The sequence below is a fragment of the Diceros bicornis genome, unplaced genomic scaffold, assembly GCF_020826845.1.
Source record: "Diceros bicornis minor isolate mBicDic1 unplaced genomic scaffold, mDicBic1.mat.cur scaffold_55_ctg1, whole genome shotgun sequence".
In the NCBI taxonomy this organism is placed as follows: domain Eukaryota; kingdom Metazoa; phylum Chordata; class Mammalia; order Perissodactyla; family Rhinocerotidae; genus Diceros; species Diceros bicornis.
The window spans coordinates 2,743,499-2,765,903 of NW_026691429.1; the positions used below are offsets into that span (position 1 = coordinate 2,743,499).

Below are 22,405 nucleotides of genomic sequence, written 5' to 3' on the forward strand. Positions count from 1 at the left end.
GAAGGTTTTTTTTTTTTTTTTTGTGAGGAAGCTCAGCCCTGAGCTAACATCCATGCCAATCCTCCTCTTTTTGCTAAGGAAGACTGGCCCTGGGCTAACATCTGTGCCCATCTTCCTCCACTTTATATGTGATGCCTGCCACAGCATGGCCAGACAAGCGGTGCATTGGTGCACGCCCGGGATCCAAACCTGGGCCACCAGCAGTGGAGTGCGTGCACTTTAACTGCTACACCACGGGGTCGACCCCTGAAGAAGATTTTTAGTTTTTTTTTATTTTATTTTTCTTTTTGTGAAGAAGATCGGCCCTGAGCTAACATCTGCCAATCCTCCTCTTTTTCTGCTGAGGAAGACTGGCCCTGGGCTAACATCCATGCCCCTCTTCCTCTACTTTATATGGGACACCGCCACAGCATGGCTTGACAAGCGGTGTGTCAGTGTGTGCCTGGGATGTGAGCCGGCGAACCCTGGGCCCTGACACGTAGCAGTGGACGGCGCACTTAACCACTTGCGCCACTGGGCCGGCCCCCTGAAGAAGCTTTTTAATTTGATGTAGTTCTGCTTGTTTATCTTGGTTTTTGTTTTCTGTGCTTTTGGTGCCATATACAAAAAATCGTTGCCAAGATCAATGTCAAGAATCTTTTCCCCTGTGTTTTATTCTAGGAGTTTTTATGGTTTCAGGTCTTATATTTAAGTCTTTAATCCATTTTGAGTTTACTACCGTGTACGCTGTAAGACTGGGGTCCCCTATCACTCTTTTGCATAATTCCACATGACTTTTTATTGCAATCCTCTTATTTTTATCTTAAATCTTAGCATTGTAATATCTAACTATTTAAACTTATCATTTCAATATTTCAGGGCCTCCCCCCAAGCTAGTACAATGTTTTCTCTGTCGTATATTTGCTCTATTTTGTGTGTGTGTGTGTATAGCATAGCTATATACATTCAGAAGATTATATCAATCAAACATCTCTCAGAGGAAAGATCCACTTAAAAAAAAATGGAGTAGAAGAGAACAGAGTAAAAGAAAAGGGGAGCAAATTTAATTATTTCCCTGTGCTATATTGATCATTATTTGAGTGCTCAAAACTATATCCTTCCCCTTGTTGTCTTCATCAGAAAGTACCAAGAAGCACTGACTCTCTTTCCAAAAAAAATCTCTTGTACTTCTCTACTGCAAATTTCTAAAATCCCTCAAGAATGTAATTGTCTTTATTTTTTTTTTTAACGGAAGGTCCTTTGGGAATAGTCATGAGTTAATCATAAAATGTTAAATTTCCCTTTTAGTGTGATGGCTATTTGAGATTTCCTTTCTTCCTTCATTTCCTTCCCTCTTTTCTTTCCTTCCTTTTTGTATGAGCAGGTACCATGGGGCCCTCGAAGGAGTAACTGCCCTAAACATCAGGAGGATCGGGTTCTTAACATGATTGTGCTTCTAACTCGATGACCTTGAACAGGTCAGTTCCTCACTCTGATTATTAGCTCCCTCACCAGACAAAGACAGGGCTCAGCCCAGGCTGTCTGTAAGGTAGTTTTCACTTCTAACATTTCTGTGACTCAAAAAACTATATAGGAGTTTGAAGCCTGAACAATGAGTAGTTAATTCTTCAGAGAAACCATTACAGCAAAATGCTGACAAACTATTCTTGCCAGTGTGAGACTGAGGCTCCAAGGCCCAACATGGTTACTGATCCTCTTTCTAACAAGACACCTTGAGCATCATTAAGATTGAATGGGTGCAGAGATGGGCAATTACTAACCTTGAAAGAAATTATTAGCTCATTCCTAAACAATGTCAGAGGAACTAATTAATCAAGGCAATTTAAAATAACAAAACTTCCTGGGTGATAATTAGTGTTCAGCTCTGAAAGTTAGCTCCTAGGGCCTGATCCAGGTCAGGAAGCAAAGAAGCACTGACCCTGGGGATGAGCAATGCCTCCGTAGATTGATATAAGACAGGAGGGCCACTTTCTAGCGTTATCTGTTCATTGGATGCTATCCTGTCTTCTTGGGGTTTGATCTCTTGCCCTACAAAAGAAAACAAAACAAAAAAAAAACAAAAATGTGTTCCAATTCAACAAAACCTGGCAAACCCAGGAGATTAAATTAATTTATAAAAATCAGAAGCTGTAAGAAAGGCTATAATTCAAATCTTTGCTCTGTTGAAGAACATGTGTCTTGCACAAAGACATTTCTAGGTTTGAACACCAGCTCTTAATCTTGAGCAAGTTATTAAAACTCTCGAGTTTCAATTATTTCAAATGCAACAGCATGTTAAATAATAGCACCTGCAGTGTGGAATTAAATGAGATAACGCACATAATGTGCCTGGAACATAGTAAGAACTCAATACTTATTAATTGTCCTTATTGTTTAGTCATCGCTATCATTCTCACCCAGGCTATTGCATCAGCTCCTACCAGGTCCCCTCACCTCTAGTTGCTCTTCCTTCCTGACTATCCTACACAAAGCCACCTCTCCAGTTGGGTAGGCCTACATGTTATAAATGGTGGCCTCTTCCTACAGAAAGAATAATGCCCCAACTCCCCAAACTAAATAGGCCGTAATCTGACTCCATCGATTTTTCTATCCATATCTCCCACCACTTTACTTCATAATTCCTATAATCCCAGCTAAATCAGACCACTTGTTTGTCACATCGTCATGCTCTTCCTGTGCCATTCTCTCTACCTGGTATTCTTCTCACCATTGCTAGATGTCCAAGTCCTACCTTCACTGCCAATCTCAAGGATCACCTCCTCCACGAAACCATTCACTGCCCTAATCCAATATGAAGCTTCTTTCTTTCTTTCCTTCCTTCTTTATTTACTGAGTCTCCACCAAACCATGTATTTGCTTCTTATGGCTATTATATTCTGTCATACATTTTAGTCATTTATACATTAGCTATGCTTTATTAGATTGGAAATTTCCTAAGGATAGAGACCATATCTTTCTGGTTATTTTGAATAATAGTAATAAATGCAAAAAAATTTGTATTCTATTTTAATTTTGATAAAATAACCCTTATTTCATTGCTCACAAATGATTATAATTCTATTTTCTAAATGAGGCCCTCCTAGAAGCAAGGTAGCTTCTGGAGATCACACAGAAAGTTAGTGACAAAGTTAAATCTAAAACTCTGCTCTTGGGGCTGGCCCAGTGGCATAGCAGTTAAGGTCATACACTCTGCTGCGGCAGCCCGGGGTTCGCAGGTTCGGATCCCGGGAGCGGACATACGCAGCGTTTGTCAAGCCATGCTGTGGCGGTGTCCCATATAAAGTGGAGGAAGATGGGCATGGATGTTAGCCCAGGGCCAGTCTTCCTCAGCAAAAAGAGGGGGAGTGGCATCGTATGTTAGCTCAGGGCTAATCTTCCTCACAAAAAAATAATAATAATAAAAATGAAAAAAAATAAATAAATAAAACTCTGCTCTCTGACTTCATATCCAGTGATCTTCCTAGCCCAATTTTTTCTTAACTTTATGTGGACAAGATCAATGGTCCTTTGTCAATGTGGTTGATGGTCCTTATGCACCTGGGCTTCCCACGTAGCTACTTACATATTTGCCGGAGTATTCGTTGGATCTCAATTTTACAAAACAAAATGAAGTAAAAATTATAAGCATTAACTTCCTCAGCCCCATTCTCAATTCCCCCTTTCTGCTCCTTCCCACTCCTCCCTGGCACAGTCTTCCCCACCAGAGAGTCCACAGACCCAGAACCTCCTAAGAGCCTGTAGAAGCACCTCTTCAGGGGCAAAATCTGTGGCACAGAGTCTCAGGTTTACAACCAGGAAAATGAAGATATGGGGCAGGAGTAGTTAATGCATCTTTTACTCCAGCAAATAGTAAATTAAATATTTGAAGTCTATAGATTGGCAAGGCAATGCTTAAAACACTGTTATTGACTGGTAATGGATAATAAATAGTTTGAAACAGGCTTATTCCAAAATCCTAGCCTCAATTAAAAATAAATAAGAGGAGAGTTACTGTCCTTGAAAAAGATATAAGTGGACATTCTGAAAAGAATTCCAAGGTCCTTTTTCAGTAGATGTTTTTAAAAGTACACTCGTTACAGAAAAATTGAACAATACAGAAACATAAAGAGAAATTTTTTTACAGCCATCTGTGGTCTCACTACACAAATATAACTGCTACTAAGTTAGATGACTTATTTTTTTTCCTTTTTTTTTTACTCTTTCTTCCCTGTGTAGTACTTTTAAACACATATATAACATTTTATTTTTATTTCTTAACAAGAGGAAAAAATAATATTTTCATGATTTTACAGAAATTTGTTTGAGATTGGTAATAGCTGAAAAATATTTCCTTATAAAGGACGTAATGTGACAAGTCACTAGCCTTAAATGTTTGCTGGAGGGAAATTATTGTTTCAATAGCTCATCATTCCCTCTGCAGTTAGGGCCACCTGGCCTCTACAACTTTTACTTTCAATGATGAATGTCATAAGAAGCCATTTTCAAAACATTTTGAAGTTCTCTGTTTTTTTTTTTAAGGTACAGACCTGGATACTTCTTTGAGGTGAAACATGTTCCCTTATTCTACACAAATCCTGACAGTCACCTTTTTAAAAAATCATAGTAAAGTAAACAAAACATAAAATTTACCTTTTAACTATTTTTAAGTGTATAATTCAGTGACATTAAGTACATTCACATTCACCCAACCATCACCACCATTCATCTCCAGAATTATTTTTACATCATTCCAAATCGAAACTCTGTACCCATCAAATCATAACTCCACGTTACCTCCTCTCGCCAGCCCCTAGTAACCACTATTCTACTTTCTATCTCTATAAATTTTACTACTCTTAGTATCTCTTATAAGTGGAATCATGTAATATTTCTCCTTTTGTATCTGCCTTATTTCGCTAAGCATAATATCTTTAAGGTTCACCCTGGTTGTAACGTGTCAGAATTTCATCCCTTTTTAAGGCTGAATAACATTCCAATATATAGATATATCACATTTGATAATCCCTTCATCCCTCAGTGGACATTTGGGTGGTTTCCAACTTTGGCTATGGCAAATAGTGCTGCTGTAAATGTCAGTTTTTTAGACATACAAAGACAAAGTAAAGGTTTTATGTTGAGGTAAAGATGAATATGGTAATATAACATATTGGACAGTTTATTGTCATTCATTCAACAAATATTACTAAGCACCTACTCTGTAGCAGACATTCTTCTAGTGGAACAGTGGTGAACAAAAAGAGCTTTGCAATCAGAGTGCGAAGTATATATGTGCCAAGAAACATGGCAAAAAGGTGAGGCAGCTGGCCACTCTGGTCTGGTAGGCTCTGACCACGGGCAGCCTCCCGAGGCACTCTTCAGAAAGCAGCCCATGCAGAGAAGGTCTGATGGCAGGCCCCACGGACCCCGCAGAGAATAACCCCAACATCCACTGCTCTGCTCTCTGCTTCACCACAACCTGCTGGTTTGGCCTGTGGGAGCACAACTACTTCAACAGCCTCACTGTGGATAAGGAGTCATGACGCTGCAGGATGGCACATGCTCCAGGTGTCCGTGGAGATGCAGTCAAGCAAGAATTGATAGAGAGGTGGGACTGGCAACATCTCCTGGAAAAAGCAGCTCCATGCCGGCTCCCAAATCTGTCTTCATATTTATCCTATATGTCTGTACCTTTCTGCTAATTGTTATTTTACTGATGTGTAGGCTGGAACATGACTATCCAACAATGCATGAACATTCAGAAAATTCGAGATTTATCTGATTTTGAAATATGTAACGTAAACATTCAACTGGATTTGAATTCTATTTTCATTTTAACAAGAAATTTCAATATCGCCATTTGTCAAAAGAATAGCTTTAATATCATTTCTTTAAATTTAATTTCAACTCCTTTAAATATATAAATGCTGTAAAAATTAATTTTCAGATTATTATTAAAAATTATTTGTTAGAAGTTGTTCATAATAATTTCAGCCAAAAACCTGAGGTAAAACTGTTATGCTCACGGAAGCAAATTCAAGTTCCCCACGCAAAAATTTGGAAAAAATTTCCTTGTAATTTTTACATAAATTCAAAGCATCTTACCTACTATTTTGTATTTTGTTTATTGTAATAACATGATCCTTAAAAAAATAATGAAACGTCTATGTCTTGAGAGCTTGGCTTTGTGACCTTTCTGATCTCTGCCATCAAGAGGATGCACGTACATCTCGGTGGCCAGTTGAATATACTGGGTTTCCAGGAAGCACTCTCTTTGGCTGTGTCAGCTCTCAGGGGAGTTTGTCATAAGGGGTCCCAATTTCTTTCATTAGGGGTCTTTGTTGTTTCACCCTCCATTGCTTATTAGTGCACTCTGCCTGTGCAATACAGGCCTTTGTTTTCTTAGACTATTTCTGGCAGTGAACTTTCTGGATCTTATGAGGACTGCTTCTTTTGCACTCTCTTTTGGGGACAGCTCTTATGTACATGGTTAAGCTGTAAAAGACTTGTTGGTTTGAGTCACTCTTAAGATCCTACTCGTCAATGTGGTCAGATGACGGATCATTTAAATTAGAAAAACTTCTAAATTGTAAAAAAAAAAATTTGAGAGTTCTTACCATAATTGTTTTATTGGTACCTATAAAAAGACTAAATTAATAAAGAAATACAAAAATAAAATAATGACTAACCTTAAGACTCTGACTCAGGTTACAATTAAATTGAGAAAATATAAAAATGTGTTGATAAGATTATGAAGGTTGGAATGCTTAAGCTAATTTTATATGAAGAGGTTGTATCAACTTTGCCTGAATGCATTTTGAAGATGGACATTATGTCTGGCTGAGAATGCTTCCCGTATCCAAAATTATAAGACCAAGACCTATTGATAAAGTCCTAAAGATAGCTATGACTAGAGGTATAAGAGTTGATGGAAATCAGATAAAAGTTTGTAGGTAAATTGATATATTTTTAGACTTTATGTGAAGTGATTGCATCTGTTTATGCCTGATTGTATTATAGATTGTATTGTGGTGATAGACATAGTGTATCACTGGCAAATGTTTCCCCTGCCTGATTATAAGACAGCATATAAATCTGCACTTTAGACGATGTTAATTCAACATACTAGAAGAAAGTCAATAGAGTTGTCTGAGCCCACACATGATATGAAATAAAAACTAGAGGCTAATATCAGGTGATTAAAAAAAAAGATAATAAACCCCCAACCCCCAGGGCAAATTTGTCTAGGGTTAAATTGCACACTTAGAAAGAGGGCCTTTGTTAAATGATTTGTGCAGACTTTTCAAGGTGCGATACATTATCCTAAAGTTTTAAAATAATAGCTATGGAGTCTTGATGTATGTTATATACGTGTGATATTTTGCCTCTGGATGGTATGCCCAAAATTAAGACCTCTATTTCATTGGCTTAAAGCAATTCTCAAAAAAGACACCTACTTCTGGGTCTCTATTTTTCTGGTATTTGTTGCACGTTGAATCACAGTTGCATATAATGAAATACTGGATTTTCCCTGTTTTTAGATTTATATGTGTTGGAAATTTGATTGATGAAAATTGATATGCCATTGCAGTATCATGCTGTCAGGAGAACGACTCTTTCAGCATCACAAGTCTCACAATAAGCCAGTGTGTTGGGATTTGTCTATTTGCCTGATCGAGCATGTTGCACTCTTCAAATCTTCTTTATCATTACTTACTTTTACCCCACAGATTTATCAGTTTCTGAGAGCAATGTGTTAAACAATAATAGAGTATCTTAGTATTTATATCTTCCCTAAAAATGAGTTATTTTTTAGCTAAATCTTCTCTCCTCTATTCTTCCATGTGGTAATCATCTGGAATTTTGGTTCGAATGTGTTTTTAATGTCTTGGTTTAAAGCTAATACTAAATTAGACAGACTGTTTGTTCCTTTCCTCCTGACTCCTGTCATGTTTTCCTGGGTTCACATTTCTTCTTCCTGATGCACATTCTTTACCGCTTCTTTCACTGCAGGCCTGTGGGAGGTCAACTTTGAGTCTGTTTGTAGGTCAGATAACGTCTTTCTTTCTTTGACACAGTTTAAATAGGTGTTTAATTTAGCTTTGGAGTAATTTTTTTCCTTCTTTGTCAAGTTATTTAATATTTCTGAGCCTCCATATCTTTAGCTTAAAATGGGAATAAAACCCTAAAAATGGTGACTGTAACTGAGATAACAGATGCAGAGCTTGCCAGTCATGTTGCTTAGCAGAAATTAAAGTCAATAATGATAACTATTATTAATCATTATCATGATGTTATTATAATAATGTAATATATCGTAATAATATATTAATGTATAATAATTATACATTAATTTATAATTATAATGTACAGTGTATAATGTATAATGTATGCAATGTATAATAATAATATATTAATATTATTAATCATTAGAAGCTTCAGAGTGTGCATTCTCAGAGAATCACAGCTTAAGATTGAGAATGTGAAGCTCACACACAAAAAGTCTGAGAGAGTGGCATGACTGTGACTTTAATTCTCAGCCCTTGGCTATCTTCAGCTGTGGTCGTCTGCACAGTGTGTACAGATAATGTAATCTGTTCCCACAGACCCACGGCAGAACAGCGCAGCCTGCCTCATGCCTGGGATGCTCTGGGCTGCTTGTTGGGGAGCCTCTGCTGTGAGGCTAGTTGGACTCTGTACAGAGAAAGATGAAAAAAGACTCTTTCTTTTCCCTCAGATTTCCTCCCCCCCTCGAGTTTTATTCACTTTTACATCCAGAGCAGATACTCTCTTCCCAGAGCCTTGGTGTTACTCTGGGATTCAGGGTCTCCAGACACCTAGTCATTTCAGCTCCCAAGGCCCAAGGTGACTGCAGAGTCATGTCTCACCCACTCCTCCCATCTTGGCCTGTTTCCCGTCATGGAGGACCCATGAGTGGGGAGAGGAGCCATCGAGGGAGATTGATCTGGAAGTCCTGGTGAATCTGAGCTTCAGAGAATGAAGCAGAAAAGGGGAACCTGAGACTGCCAGTGCTTCAGTGGGGGAGGAATATGGAGGAACCGACAGGGGTGTGATGGCTGCACAGAGTCAAGGGGAGGGATGTTCCAAAGTTTCCTAAGAAGGGAAAACTTGCACTGAAGTGGGGATTCGATTTTACGTGATGGCAATGTCTGTGCTGGTTTCACCAATTCTGGTGTCCCTGAGGGATGAACTGGTGTGACACCACAGGACAGAAGTTGCAGTCACTTTCAGGACTTAAGGGAGGTGAAACCTTTCAGCTTAGTCCCCTGTGAGCCAGTCAGGGGCCAAGTCTAGAAACGCTCGGAGCCTATGTCTGTCCAATGTGGTTTCGTTCTGTTCCAGTCAAGCTTCTCCAGACCCCGTCTGGGAAAAGGGGACCTCAGATCTAGTCAGATCTAGTCATCGCAGCTTCCGTAGGTCGCCATGAGGCAGGTAATAGCCCAGGCGTCGTCACTGGACCTCATAGACGCCCTCCTTCTTCCGCCGGCAGACAAGTGACTTGTGAGGTGAGGAGAGCGCATCAGAATGGTCCAGTCAGCTGCCCAGTATGGGAGACTCCAGGGGAAGGAGATGCTAAAGCCACAGAGACCCGATGCCTCCTGTGTCTCCCTCTTCCTTTTGTCCACTTAATTTTCATCCTCAGTCCTTCTTTTCCTTGCCTTTTCCCTCTTTCGGCTCTCTCTCCCTCTCTTTCCGCTCTCTCTCCCTCTCTTTCCCCTGCATGTTCTAGCTTAATTGAGGCATTAACGACATACAGTAAACTGCATACATTTAAAGCGAATAATTTGATACATTTTGATTATAACTTATTGAACCATCACCACCATCAAGAAAAGGAATGCCCATCCTCCCCAAATTTCCTCATGCTCATTTTAATTCCTCCTTCCCTGCCGTTTGCAAACACATTCTCATTCCCAGGCAACCAGTGTTCCGGTATATGTCCCTATAGATTTTCCTGTATTTTCCATGAATTTTTATAAATGGGATCATATACTACTCATTTTTTACTGTCTTCTTTCACTCAGCATTATTATTTTGAGATCTATGCTTGTCATTGCACGTACTATGAAGTCATTCCTATCCCCAACCCTTCCCTGGCAGCACTGTGCACACGCCCGAGCGCTTCCCAGGTTGGCGTGAGAGCCAATAGTACTGCTGCATCCCCAAAAGTAGGAATGCGCCTGGTGCAACTCTGGGAGGGGTTGGCGGCAGCCCTGGACCCGCACATGAATGCTTTCCTGGATGGCTGGAGAGCCCACCATGTCACTGGAGTCCCAATGATCGGCCAATGCTCAGACCCGTGAAGAAGCCCCACCCACCAAGCACAGAGGCTGCCATGAGCATGAGAAAAGGCAGCAGCAGATACACGCGCACATGCAGATGCTTTCCCAGATGCACACACACCCATAGTAGTGCTGCGGTCTCACAACTGGGTACTTGCCTCCGTGTGGCGGCAGCTCTGAGCCCAGTGTGAACGCTTTCCCAGTGGGTGAGAACACCCACTGTACCCACACAACTTCCAGCATATGGGGGGATCAGAAACACAGCTCATGCTTCCCCCACAGCAGTAGCAGGTGGAATCTGCGACCTGATACTACCACAAATACACAGGCAAAAGATTACTTCAACAAACACCATAAGAAACTACAGTAACAATTCAGAGCAGAAGGAAATGACAAATCTCCAGAAACCAACCTTGAAGTCAGAGAAATTTACAATCTAAATGACAGAAAATTCAAAATAACTGTCATAAAGAAACTCACCAAGTTACAAGGATGTTCAGACAGTTCGATGAACTCAGGAATAAAATTAATGAGGAAAAGGAATACTTCATCAAAGAGACTGAAACTATTAAAAAAAAAACAAGCAGAAGTTCTGGATATAAAGAACATAATTAATGAGCTAAAAAAGAATCTAGAATCCTTAAAAAATAGAGCTGATATCATGGTTGAAAGAATAAGTGATTTAGAGGATAGAAATACAGAAATGCTTCCAGTGGACGAGGAGAAAGGACTCAGATTTTTAGAAAATGAAGGAATTCTTGGAGAAATATATGACTCAATTATAAAAGCAACATAAGAATTATACGGCTGGGTAGACGTATGTAATTATTAAAGACACATCCAAGCTATTTTTCACAAGCACTCGATGAGAGTTTCAGTGAATTGACATCTTCAACAACACTTGCTATAGTCAGTCTTTTTAATTTTAGCCATTCTCAAGTGTGGTGGAATCTCATGATGACTGTCACTTTCATTTACCCAAGGACTCATGTTGTGAAGGAGAAGGTAAGCCACACACAGACTGGGAGAAAACATCTGCAAAACATATCCCTAGAAAAGGACGTGTATTTATAATATATAAAGAGCTCTTACAACCCAATAGTAAGAAGACAAGCAACACGTCATGGCTTACCAGCAGACAGCAGATCAGGCCTGTGATGAGCACCAGGATTCCCGCCAAGCAGATGAGGATGAGGACCCAGAAGGGGAGGTCTGGGGAGACAAATGGTGGGGTGAGCCACCTCCTGTCATCACCCCAGGGCTCCTGCTGACCCCACTGTGCCTCAACCGTCCTTGACAAGGGTTGGCCAACTTTCCTCATCATCCAAGACCCTGTGCGCATGGTTCTCTTCAATGAGGCACAGCATCAAGATACTCGCCCCCTACCGTGGGCTGGGGCTTCCTGCAGGTTTACCAGGCTTCTCAGTCAAGGTGTCATCTCTGTTGGCAGAATATTCTGGAAGTGAATGAAATGGAGAATGCATGTGAGTGTGTTTCACTCTTTTTAATAAAACTTTTTGCACATAGAAAAATAAAGGAAACAGTCTCATAAACATACATCATCTAATTTAACCATGTATATTCCATCCAATTAAAACAATATTTCATCAATGTATAAATTATTAACACTTGCCACCCTTGATTCATCCCATGTTTTCAATGAAATATTAAAGTCAAGTAGATATCATCATGTTTCACCCCATTTTAGTTTCCATCTCTAAAAAGTGAGCACACTTTGCTACAAAATCCAAGACCATTATCACAGAACAAAAGTTTAATAAATTAAACCAAATTCATACCTCTGGGCACAGAGGACTGAATTTGGGCTGGACTTTCTTATGACGGCTGGGGGGAGAATGGGTCATCACAGTTGGCAAGCCTATGGGATCTCTCTAAATTTGTAAATTCCCACTCAAAAGTGTTCTTCCATGCCTAGAAACACATTCATCCCCTTCTCCCTTATCTATTTGCTTAATATTCATTTTCTAGGATTAACCTACAATGTAATATCCTACAGGAAGTCTTCTCTGATTTCCACCTGCAAGTATGAGTTTGTTCACATCAAATAATTGATAATTTTCAATTCTCTATTCTTGTTATTGCCAGCTACAACATAAACTCCAGGAGGGTAGGACACGCAGCACCCAATGGGCATGGGAGGAGGGGTGCAGGTCCCCCTACTTGTACCTCTACCCAGACAACCTCTTAGAGGTGTGCTGTCTGATATGGAGCAGCAACAAGTCTCTTTTTGAATTAAAATTAATTTTAGTTAAGAGGAGTGACGTCAGCATCATGGCGGAGTGAGCTTTCCCGTGAATTCTTCCCCCACAAGATACAACAAAAGTAACAGCCACAGACCAACAACGGAATCCCAGACAGTGAAAACCTAGAGTGGAGGGATCCACACTGCCGCACATCTGAGAGCGGAACGTGCTGGGCCCCCGGAGGAAGTGGGGAGAGGTAAGGAGAACTCCGCTCCCTCCCCATCAGATCAGCGATCCCGGTCTGCGCGGCTCCCAGAGAGGGGGGAGGGGCGGCCCTCGGCGGGAAACTGTAGCTCTTCGGGCTCTCTCAGCCAGTGGGAAACTCCCGCACAGAGGGCTCAGAGGAGCCACAGGGCTACCATCAACATCTGAGCACCCCAGAGAGCGGATAAAGAGGGGCAAATGAGAAGCCTCCCACGTCAGGGACCCAGAGGGCAAAAGAGAGAGCTCCCCACTCCCCGCAACCCGGAGTCTGCAGCTCGACCAGACCTAGCGATCCGAGGCAGACCTGAACAAACTGGACTGGACCCGTGGATCGCAGTGGGGAAAAAAACAAAACAAAACAAAACAAAACTGCGGATCGCAGCAGAAAAACTGGGGCAGAGCGCAGGGGGCTTAGACCACACAGCCCTTTACCACCAGACAGTGGCGGCAGGTGGAAATTGCAACCAGAGACTTCCAGGATGAGGAAAATCAAAACCAACACAGGAACCACAATGCAAAAATATGTGAAATCACCAGACCAGAAACAAAATGACAAGCACCCAGAAATCAACCCCGAAGACACAGAAATCCATAAACTAAATGACAGAGATTTCAAAATAGCTATCATAAAAACACTCAACGAAATACGAGACAACACAGACAAACAATTAAATGAGATTAGGAGTTTCTTCACAAAAGAGATTGAAATCATAAAGAAAAACCAATCAGTGCTGATGGAGATGAAGAACACAATGGAGGAGATAAAGGAGAATCTGGAGTCTTTAAAGAACAGAGCTGACAATATGGAGGAAAGAATTAGTACTTTAGAGGATAGGAATACAGATATACTCCAGATGGAAGAAGAGAGAGAACTAAGACTAAAAAGAAATGAAGAAAGACTCTGAGAAATATCGGACTCTATTAGAAAATGTAACATAAGAATTATAGGTATTCCTGAGGGAGAGGAGAGGGAAAGAGGAACAGAGAGCCTATTCAAGGAAATAATAGCTGAAAATTTCCCAAATCTGGGGAAGGAGCAGGAAATACCAGTAAGCGAAGCCAACAGGACGCCTATATATATTAACAGACAAAGGCCTTCACCACGACACCTAGTGGTAAGGCTAGCCAGGGTCAACGACAAAGAAACAATATTAAGGGCAGCTAGACAAAAACAAAAAACAACGTACAAAGGAACTCCCAGCAGGCTCTCAGCGGATTTCTCAACAGAAACTTTTCAGGCTAGAAGAGACTGGAATGATATATTCAAAATACTAAAAGACAAAAACTTTCAGCCAAGAATACTCTATCCAGCAAAAATATCCTTCAAATATGATGGAGAAATAGTAACTCTCCCAGATAAACAAAAGCTAAGGGAGTTCATGGCCACGAGACCCCCACTACAAGAAATACTCAAGAAGGCCCTCAGGCCTGAAAAAAAGAAGAGAAAGGGAACACAAAGCTTGGAGTAAGGAGAAAAGTAGGTAGACAAAATCAGAGAAATAGTAGATCTTTACCGGAATAGGTTAGCAACCACTTAAATACTAAACTCAAAGATCAAAGGAAGAAATTCACCAAAAATAAATTTAACCTCATCACTGTAAACATACAGCCACAACACAAGATAGAATAAGGTATAACAAGAGCAACTTAGAAGGGGAAGAGGAAAGTGACTGAATTGACTTAGTATAAGGAAATAGGAGGCTATCAGATAATGGACTATCTCATACACAAGATTTTTTGCCCAAACCTCAAGGTAACCACTAAACAAATAATCAAATTAAAACCACATATGATAAACAAAGAGAAAACCAGAAGAATCATAAGACAGAACAACCAAACTGAATTGGCAGTCCAAAACAAATGGGACAAGAAACAAAGGAAATGCAAAAGAACCAGAAAATAAGTGACAAAACAGCAACATTCAGCCCTCATATTTCAATAATTACCCTAAATGTAAATGGATTGAACTCTCCAATCAAAAGATACAGAGTGGCAGGATGGATTAAAAAGCAAGACCCAACAATATGCTACCTTCAGGAAACACATCTTAGCACTAAAGACAAGCACAGGCTCAGAGTGAAAGGATGGAAGACAATACTCCAAGCTAATGGCAAACAAAAGAAAGCAGGTGTTGCCATACTCATATCAGACAAAGTAGACTTCAAGATAAAACAGGTTAAGAAAGACAAAGAAGGGAAATATATAATGATAAAAGGGACACTCCATCAAGAAGACATATCACTTATAAATATATATGCACCCAACATAGGAGCACCAATGTACATAAAACAACTATTAACAAACCTAAAAGGAGAAATCAACAACAACACAATAATAGTAGGGGATCTTAACACCCCACTTACAGCAATGGATAGATCATCCAGACAAAAAGTTAATAAAGAAATAGTAGACTTAAATGAAAAACTGGACGAGATGGACCTAGTAGACATATACAGAGCACTCCACCCAAAAACAGCTGACTACACATTCTTCTCAAGCGCGCATGGAACATTCTCTAGGATAGACCATATGTTGGGAAACAAAGCAAGCCTCAATAAATTTAAGAAGATTGAAATCATAACAAGCATCTTTTCAGACCATAAGGCTATGAAACTGGAAATGAACCAGGAAAAAAAAACTGGGAAAGTGACAAAAATGTGGAGATTAAACAACGTGCTACTGAACAACCAATGGATCATTGATGAAATTAAAGGAGAAATCAAAAACTATCTGGAAACAAACGAAAATGATAACATGCCATATCAAACCATATGGGATGCAGCAAAAGTGGTCCTGAGAGGGAAACTCATAGCGATACAAGCCCACCTTAACAAACAAGAAAAAGCCCTAATAGGCAACCTTAAATTACACCTAACAGAACTAGAAAAAGAAGAACAAACAAAGCCCAAAGCCAGCAGAAGGAGAGAAATAATAAAAATCAGAGCAGAAATAAGTGATATTGAGACCAAAAAAACAGTAGAAAGGATTAATGAAACAAAGAGTTGGTTCTTCGAGAAGATAAACAAAATAGACAAACCCTTAGCCAGGCTTACTAAGAAAAAAAGAGAAAAGGCTCAAGTAAATAAAATTAGAAATGAAAGAGGAGAAATTAGAACGGATACCATGGAAATACAGAGGATTATAAGAGAATACTATGAGAAATTATATGCCAACAAATTGGACAATCTAGAAGAAATGGATAAATTCTTAGACTTATACAACCTCCCAAAATTGAACCAAGAAGAAATGGAGAATCTGAATAGACCAATAACAAGTAAAGAGATTGAAATAGTAATCAAAAACCTCCCAAAAAATAAAAGTCCAGGACCAGATGGTTTCTCCAGTGAATTTTACCAAACATTCAAAGAAGATTTAATACCCATCCTCCTCAAACTATTCCAAAAAATAGAGGAAGATGGAACACTTCCTGAATCATTCTATGAGGCCAACATCACCCTGATACCAAAACCAGACAAAGACAATACAAAGAAAGAAAATTACAGGCCAATATCGCTGATGAACATTGATGCAAAAATCCTCAACAAAATATTGGCAAACCGAATACAACAATATATTAAAAAGATCATACACCATGATCAAGTGGGATTTATACCAGAGACGCAGGGATGGTTCAACATCCGCAAATCAATCAACGTGATACATCACATCAACAAAACAAAGAATAAAAACCACATGATCGTCTCAATAGACGCAGAGAAGGCATTTGACAAGATACATCATCCATTTATGATAAAAACTCTCAATAAAATGGGAATAGAAGGAAAGTACCTCAACATAATAAAGGCCATATATGACAAACCCACAGCTAACATCATACTCAACGGGGAAAGACTGAAAGCCATTCCTCTGAGAACAGGAACGAGGCAAGGCTGCCCAATCTCACCACTCCTGTTCAACATAGTACTGGAGGTTTTGGCCAGAGCAATTAGGCAAGAAAAAGGAATAAAAGGAATCCAAATAGGTAACGAAGAAGTGAAACTCTCACTATTTGCAGATGACATGATTGTATATACAGAAAACCCTAAAGAATCTGTTGGAAAACTGTTAGAAACAATCAACAACTACAGCAAAGTTGCAGGGTACAAAATCAATCTACAAAAATCAGTTGCATTTCTATATGCTAATAATGAACTAACAGAAAGAGAGCTCAAAAAGATAATACCATTTACAATTGCATCAAAAAGAATAAAATACCTAGGAATAAATCTTACCAAGGAGGTGAAGGACCTATACAATGAGAACTACAAGACATTATTGAGGGAAATCCACGATGACATAAAGAAATGGAAAGATATCCCATGCACGTGGATTGGAAGAATAAACATAGTTAAAATGTCTATATTACCTAAAGCAATCTACAGATTCAATGCAATCCCAATCAGAACCCCAATGACATTCTTCACAGAAATAGAAAAAAGAATACTAAAATTTATATGGGGCAACAAAAGACCCCGAATAGCTAAAGAAATCCTAAAGAAAAAGAACAAAGCAGGAGGCATCACAATTCCTGACTTCAAAACATACTACAAAGCAATAGTAATCAAAACAGCATGGTACTGGTACAAAAACAGACACACAGATCAATGGAACAGAATTGAAAGCCCAGAAATAAAACCACACATATACGGACAGCTAATTTTCGACAAAGGTGCTAAGAACATGCAATGGAGAAAGGAAAGTCTCTTCAATAAATGGTGTTGGGAAAACTGGACAGCCACATGCAAAAGAATGAAAGTGGACCATGTGCTATCACCATTCACAAAAATTAACTCAAAATGGATCAAAGACCTGAAGGTGAGACCTGAAACTATAAAACTCATAGAAGAAAATATAGGCAACACACTATTTGACATTGGTTTTAAAGGAATCTTTTCGGATGACATGCCTACCCAGACTAGGGAAACTAAAGAAAAAATAAACAAGTGGGACTTTATCAGATTAAAGAGCTTTTATAAGACAAATGAAACCAGAATCAAGATGAACAAACAACCAACCAGCTGGGAGAGAATATTTGCAAAACATACATCTGACAAGGGGTTGATCTCCATAATATATAAAGAACTCACACAATTGAACAACAAAAAAACAAACAACCCGATCAAAAAATGGGCAGAGGAAATGAACAGACACTTCTCCAAGGAAGATATACAGATGGCCAATAGGCACATGAAAAGATGCTCAACATCACTAATCATCAGGGAAATGCAAATCAAAACAACACTAAGATACCACCTCACGCCTGTTAGAATGGTTATAATCACCAAGACAAAAAACAACAAATGTTGGAGAGGATGTGGAGAAACAGGAACCCTCGTACACAGCTGGTGGGAATGCAAATTGGTGCAGCCTCTATGGAAAACGGTATGGAGATTCCTCAAAGAATTAAAAATAGAGATGCCCTATGATCCAGCCATCCCACTACTGGGAATCTATCCAAAGCACCTGAAATCAACAATCCAAAGAGGCTTATGCACCCCTATGTTCATTGCAGCATTATTCACCATAGCCAAGAAGTGGAAGCAACCTAAGTGTCCCTCGACTGACAATTGGATTAAGAAAATGTGGTATGTATATACAATGGAATACTACTCAGCCATAAAAAAAGACAAAATCGTCCCATTTGCAACAACATGGATGGGCCTGGAGCGTATTATGTTAAGTGAAATAAGCCAGAAAGAGAAAGACAAACACTGTATGATCTCACTCATATGTGGAATACAAACCAACACATGGACAGAGAAAACTGGACTGTGGTTACCCGGGCAGTGGGGGTGGGGGGTGGGCACAAGGGGTGAAGGGAGTCATATATGGGGCGATAGACAAACAAAAATGTACAACCCAAAATTTCACAATGTTAGAAACCATTAAAACATCAATAAAAAAATAAAAAAAAAATTAATTTTAGTTAAATAAAATAAAAATTCTAACCTCAGTAACATTAAAAATCAGTAACAATAAAGACCAGTCACAATACCATGTTTCAAGCACTCAACAGCCACATGCAGCTATGCACTGGACAGCACAGATATAGAACATTCCACCACTGCACAAAGTTCTAGTGCATTGGTGCTCATCTAGAGCGGGACTTGGCAAACTATAGCCTGTGGATCAGAAACCACATCCACTCCCAAACCTGTAAGTCTGCTTCACACACAGCTGGAGGCCCTCATTGACCATCGGGCCCAGTGGCTCTCAGTGCAGAGATAAGGAAACAAAAGTCCAGAGAGGGGAGGTGACTAGCTTGAGGTCACAGAGCTGTCTAGGAGAAGGTGAGGGCCTCCCATACTACACTGGTGTCCTTTTCTCTCTCTCAATGGTGGCTAAAGACTGGGGGACTATGCCACCTCCTGCCAGCCTGAGAAAGTTCAATGTTCTCTCAGCCCCAGGCCTCCAGAGTCCCCAGAAAGGCCTCACTTCCTTTCCCAATGACCAGGGAGCCTTACCATCCCCAAGGACATTCTTTCCGTCCAGGGTAAAGTTCTGCAGCTGGGTACCCTTCTGGTCAGCCGCAGGAATTCCTCATAGATGGCAACTCTGTCCAGTCTCTGTGCCAAGGCGGCTGGGTACACAGTGAATCCATTGCAGTGTGGTTACCATGGGGGACCAACCTGGAAGGACACAAGGGATGAACAAGGGTGTCTGGAATTCTACCCTGATTCTAGATTCCCTGCTTCTGGGTCCTGTCCAAGAGAACTTTCTGCAATAATGTCAACATTTGCCTGCACTACCAAATACACTCATTATTAGCCCCATGTTGTTATCAAGCACTTAAAATGTGGCTAGTGTGTGTGAGTGAGGAACTGAATTTCTCATGTAATTTCATTTCAAGTAATTAATTTATAAATAAATAACCACAAAGAGAACATTTTTGAAACTTTGGAGTAAGGACGCCTGCAAATGCATAAAAACAATGAGAACACTGGTAAAAATGGTCAAAATCAACTTTTCAGAAGTCTAGAAATTAATCAAAGGCTTGCAAGAATCTGAGGAGGGTTTAGTGAAGACACACGGTGGAATCTTGATAAAGGGAGCAAACTTCGTGGCACTATAACTTGCACTATTCCCATCCTGCTCTCACAACATCCTCCATAACTGTGAAAACCGTCAGTCTCAGAACCATGGTGGCTGAGACAACCAGCAGCACAGCAGCCATAATGGGTGTGGAGCTCTGAAAAGACCCCTCCCCACCCAACTGCAACTAGCTGACCTGCATGGCAGCTCCCCAAAAACACCCCATGTTCAGGGCTTGTCGTTACTAGACTCAGAGCTTGCCCAGAGAGGAAAGTCTGTCCCCAAGGCACTTGCTAAAAACAATCAGCGCTAATTGTTTTCTATTGTAGCTGCCTGAAGGAGTGATACCAGCAGAGGCAGGCAAGAGGTGAGCCAACAACTTAGAAGAAAAACTGGGGGAATGAGATGTCCACAGGGGGCTTTGAAAATCTCCAGGGTATTTGCGGGCATCTAGAAGGCCACAAGGGCTCAGGCCTGTGGCATGCCCAGGAAAGACTTGAGAACATCTTAATATCTCACCTCTAGTTGAAGGGTTGGGTTAATATCTGAAAACTTGATTATGTAATACACCATAGTAATAGAATAACGGCCAATACCACACAATCTCGACCACATATACAGAAAAGAATTTCACAAAATACAGCGCCCTTCATGTCTAAAGACAACAGAAAACACTGAACAAATTAGGAATAGAAAAAACTTTCTCAACCTATAAACAGCATCGATGAAAAACCCATGGACAACACCATATTCAATGGTGAAAGACTGAAAATTTCCCCCTAAGACCAGGGACAAGACATTGATGTCTGCCCTCATCTCGCATGTTAATCACAGGCACCAGAGGCTCTGATAAGGGCAATTAGGCAAGAAAAAGGAATAAAAGAGACCCAGATTGGAAGGGAAGATGTAAAACTATTTGGTTGGCAGATGAGAAGATATTGTATCTAGAAAAACCTAAAAAATACACCCCACACACACACAATATGTGCATCGTATCCCAATAGGTGTATAAAAAATTTTAATTGCCTCATCTGGTTAGTGGCTCCAATATTGGAGAGCACAGGTAGACCACTAATATTTGTTGAACTTTTCCAGAAGAGGAGGAGGAGGAGGATGCTGGAGGTTGGTGGCCCCAAATGTTAATGCTTTTCTCAACCCCCGAAAACCTATGGAAGGAGATGGTAGGATTAGCTGACAGGGATGTGGGGCAGAATGGGCACCATGTCAGTGACTTCCAGATCAAGGATGTGTCACGGGAGCTCAGAGCCATCAGCCACCAGCTCAACCAATGCTTCCAATCTCCTCAACCTACATCAGGTCGGTGACCAGGCAGGAGTGGAATATGTCTCACAGCTGGCTGCCTCTGTAGAGCTTGGTGACCTAGAACAAACGCGAGGGAGAGTGGGTGAGATGGAGGTCTCCTGGAGACGCAGGGGGCCACTGGAGCCAGTGAAACATCACAGACCTTGGGGCAAGGGAGACCTGACTTCAAATCCTGGCTCTGCCCCTAACTCACTGTGTGACCTTAGGCACAATAATCCCCTTTCTGAGATTCAGTTTACCCATGTGAGAAATGGGGAAGGCAGCTAGGACATCACCTCTGGACACTGAGAGAACCCAGGGACGCAGGGAAAGTGAAGGGTTGAAACAATCACGTAACAGATGTAAGTCAGACAGAGGAATGACGGTGCCCTCAGGGCAAGGAGCGATGCGAGAGGGGAGACCCCACCTGGTCCTGGGTGTCCCTCAGCAGGGCGGTGTACTCCGAGGATGTGGGCTCCGGGTTGCTGAGGTTCCAGCTGATGATGTGGAAACGTAGCTGGTGCTCTCTCTGGATGGATAAACTCTGGGATGCAGAGCCTGGAGCCACCGAGAGGAAGAGCAGACAGGTGGAGACTCTCCGCTCCCAGCACAGAGGCATGGTGGCCCACGGGGTCAGGATGGTAGGTGCAGACGGCGTCCACACTGCTGGCTTCCCCATCCTTTTCAGGCCTGGGGAGAGAGGGATGTGGGGACTCTAGAGAGAGGTCCTGAAACCTCTGGGGTGGGGGCCAGAACAGGAAGGAGGAAATGGGAGGACAGGGGGGAGACTGAGAGAGGGGTGGTGACAAAAGTGGTCATTAGGGGCAAATGCTCAGGGGAGGGTCTCACCTGAGGGAGACCAGTCTGCAACTCAAGGAGAAGAGGCCCAGGCTGCTCTTCTTGGACAAGGATCCACCTGGGGAGGAAGGAGGAGGAGGATGAGAGGAGGGACAGGGAGTGGGGGAGGGGCTGGGTGGGATTTAACCCAACAGGAGCTGCTGGAACCAGGGTCTCCCCAGGCTCTGCAGGACCCTCTCAGTGGAGTTGAACATGGCTGAGCAGTTGCTCCTGTCTTATGAATACCGGAGGGTGGAGATGGGGAAGGGGACTGTGAGGGTCTTCAGGTTGTGCCCCAAAGCTGCAAGACGAGAGGGAGAGCGATGGCCATCACTGAGAGCTGGCCTGAGACCAGACCAGAGTCCTGCACTCATTATCATCTGTCGTCTTCTCTCCCAGTGTCACCACCACCCACCCGTGTGGTCACCCAAGTCAGAACCAGCACATCTGCTCTGCTCCTCCTCCCTCCCAGTAACACCAATTCCA

At 41.2% G+C, this 22,405-nt stretch overlaps 1 protein-coding gene across 3 annotated transcripts; it reads right to left on the bottom strand.

Moving 5' to 3' along the window:
- Positions 1 to 11,458: 11,458 nt before the first annotated feature.
- LOC131403142 (mucin-16-like) lies at positions 11,459 to 21,970 on the bottom strand. 3 transcript variants are annotated; one of them, XR_009219233.1, is made up of 4 exons: positions 21,932 to 21,970; positions 21,510 to 21,772; positions 19,213 to 19,377; positions 11,459 to 11,720 (listed from the first exon to the last, which is right to left on the bottom strand). XR_009219233.1 is itself a non-coding variant. In XM_058537476.1 (3 exons), the coding sequence occupies exons 2-3, from the start codon at positions 21,759 to 21,761 to the stop codon at positions 21,128 to 21,130; spliced, it is 285 nt and encodes a 94-aa protein (XP_058393459.1). In that variant the 5' UTR covers positions 21,762 to 21,772; positions 21,932 to 21,970; the 3' UTR covers positions 21,098 to 21,127. The 3 variants fall into 3 exon arrangements, 1 of the variants encoding a protein (XP_058393459.1); XR_009219232.1 differs by having other exon boundaries at positions 11,459 to 11,736; XM_058537476.1 differs by lacking the exons at positions 11,459 to 11,720; positions 19,213 to 19,377 and adding an exon at positions 21,098 to 21,160.
- Positions 21,971 to 22,405: the final 435 nt, after the last annotated feature.

Excerpts from the sequence above, each read along its gene's own strand:
- LOC131403142 (XM_058537476.1), bottom strand. The coding sequence starts at position 21,761 with ATGGGGAAGCCAGCAGTGTGGACGCCGTCTGCACCTACCATCCTGACC. Across the intron at positions 21,161-21,509 it reads TGAGGGACACCCAGGACCAG|GTCACCAAGCTCTACAGAGG; the intron begins GTGGGGTCTCCC and ends CGTTTGTTCTAG.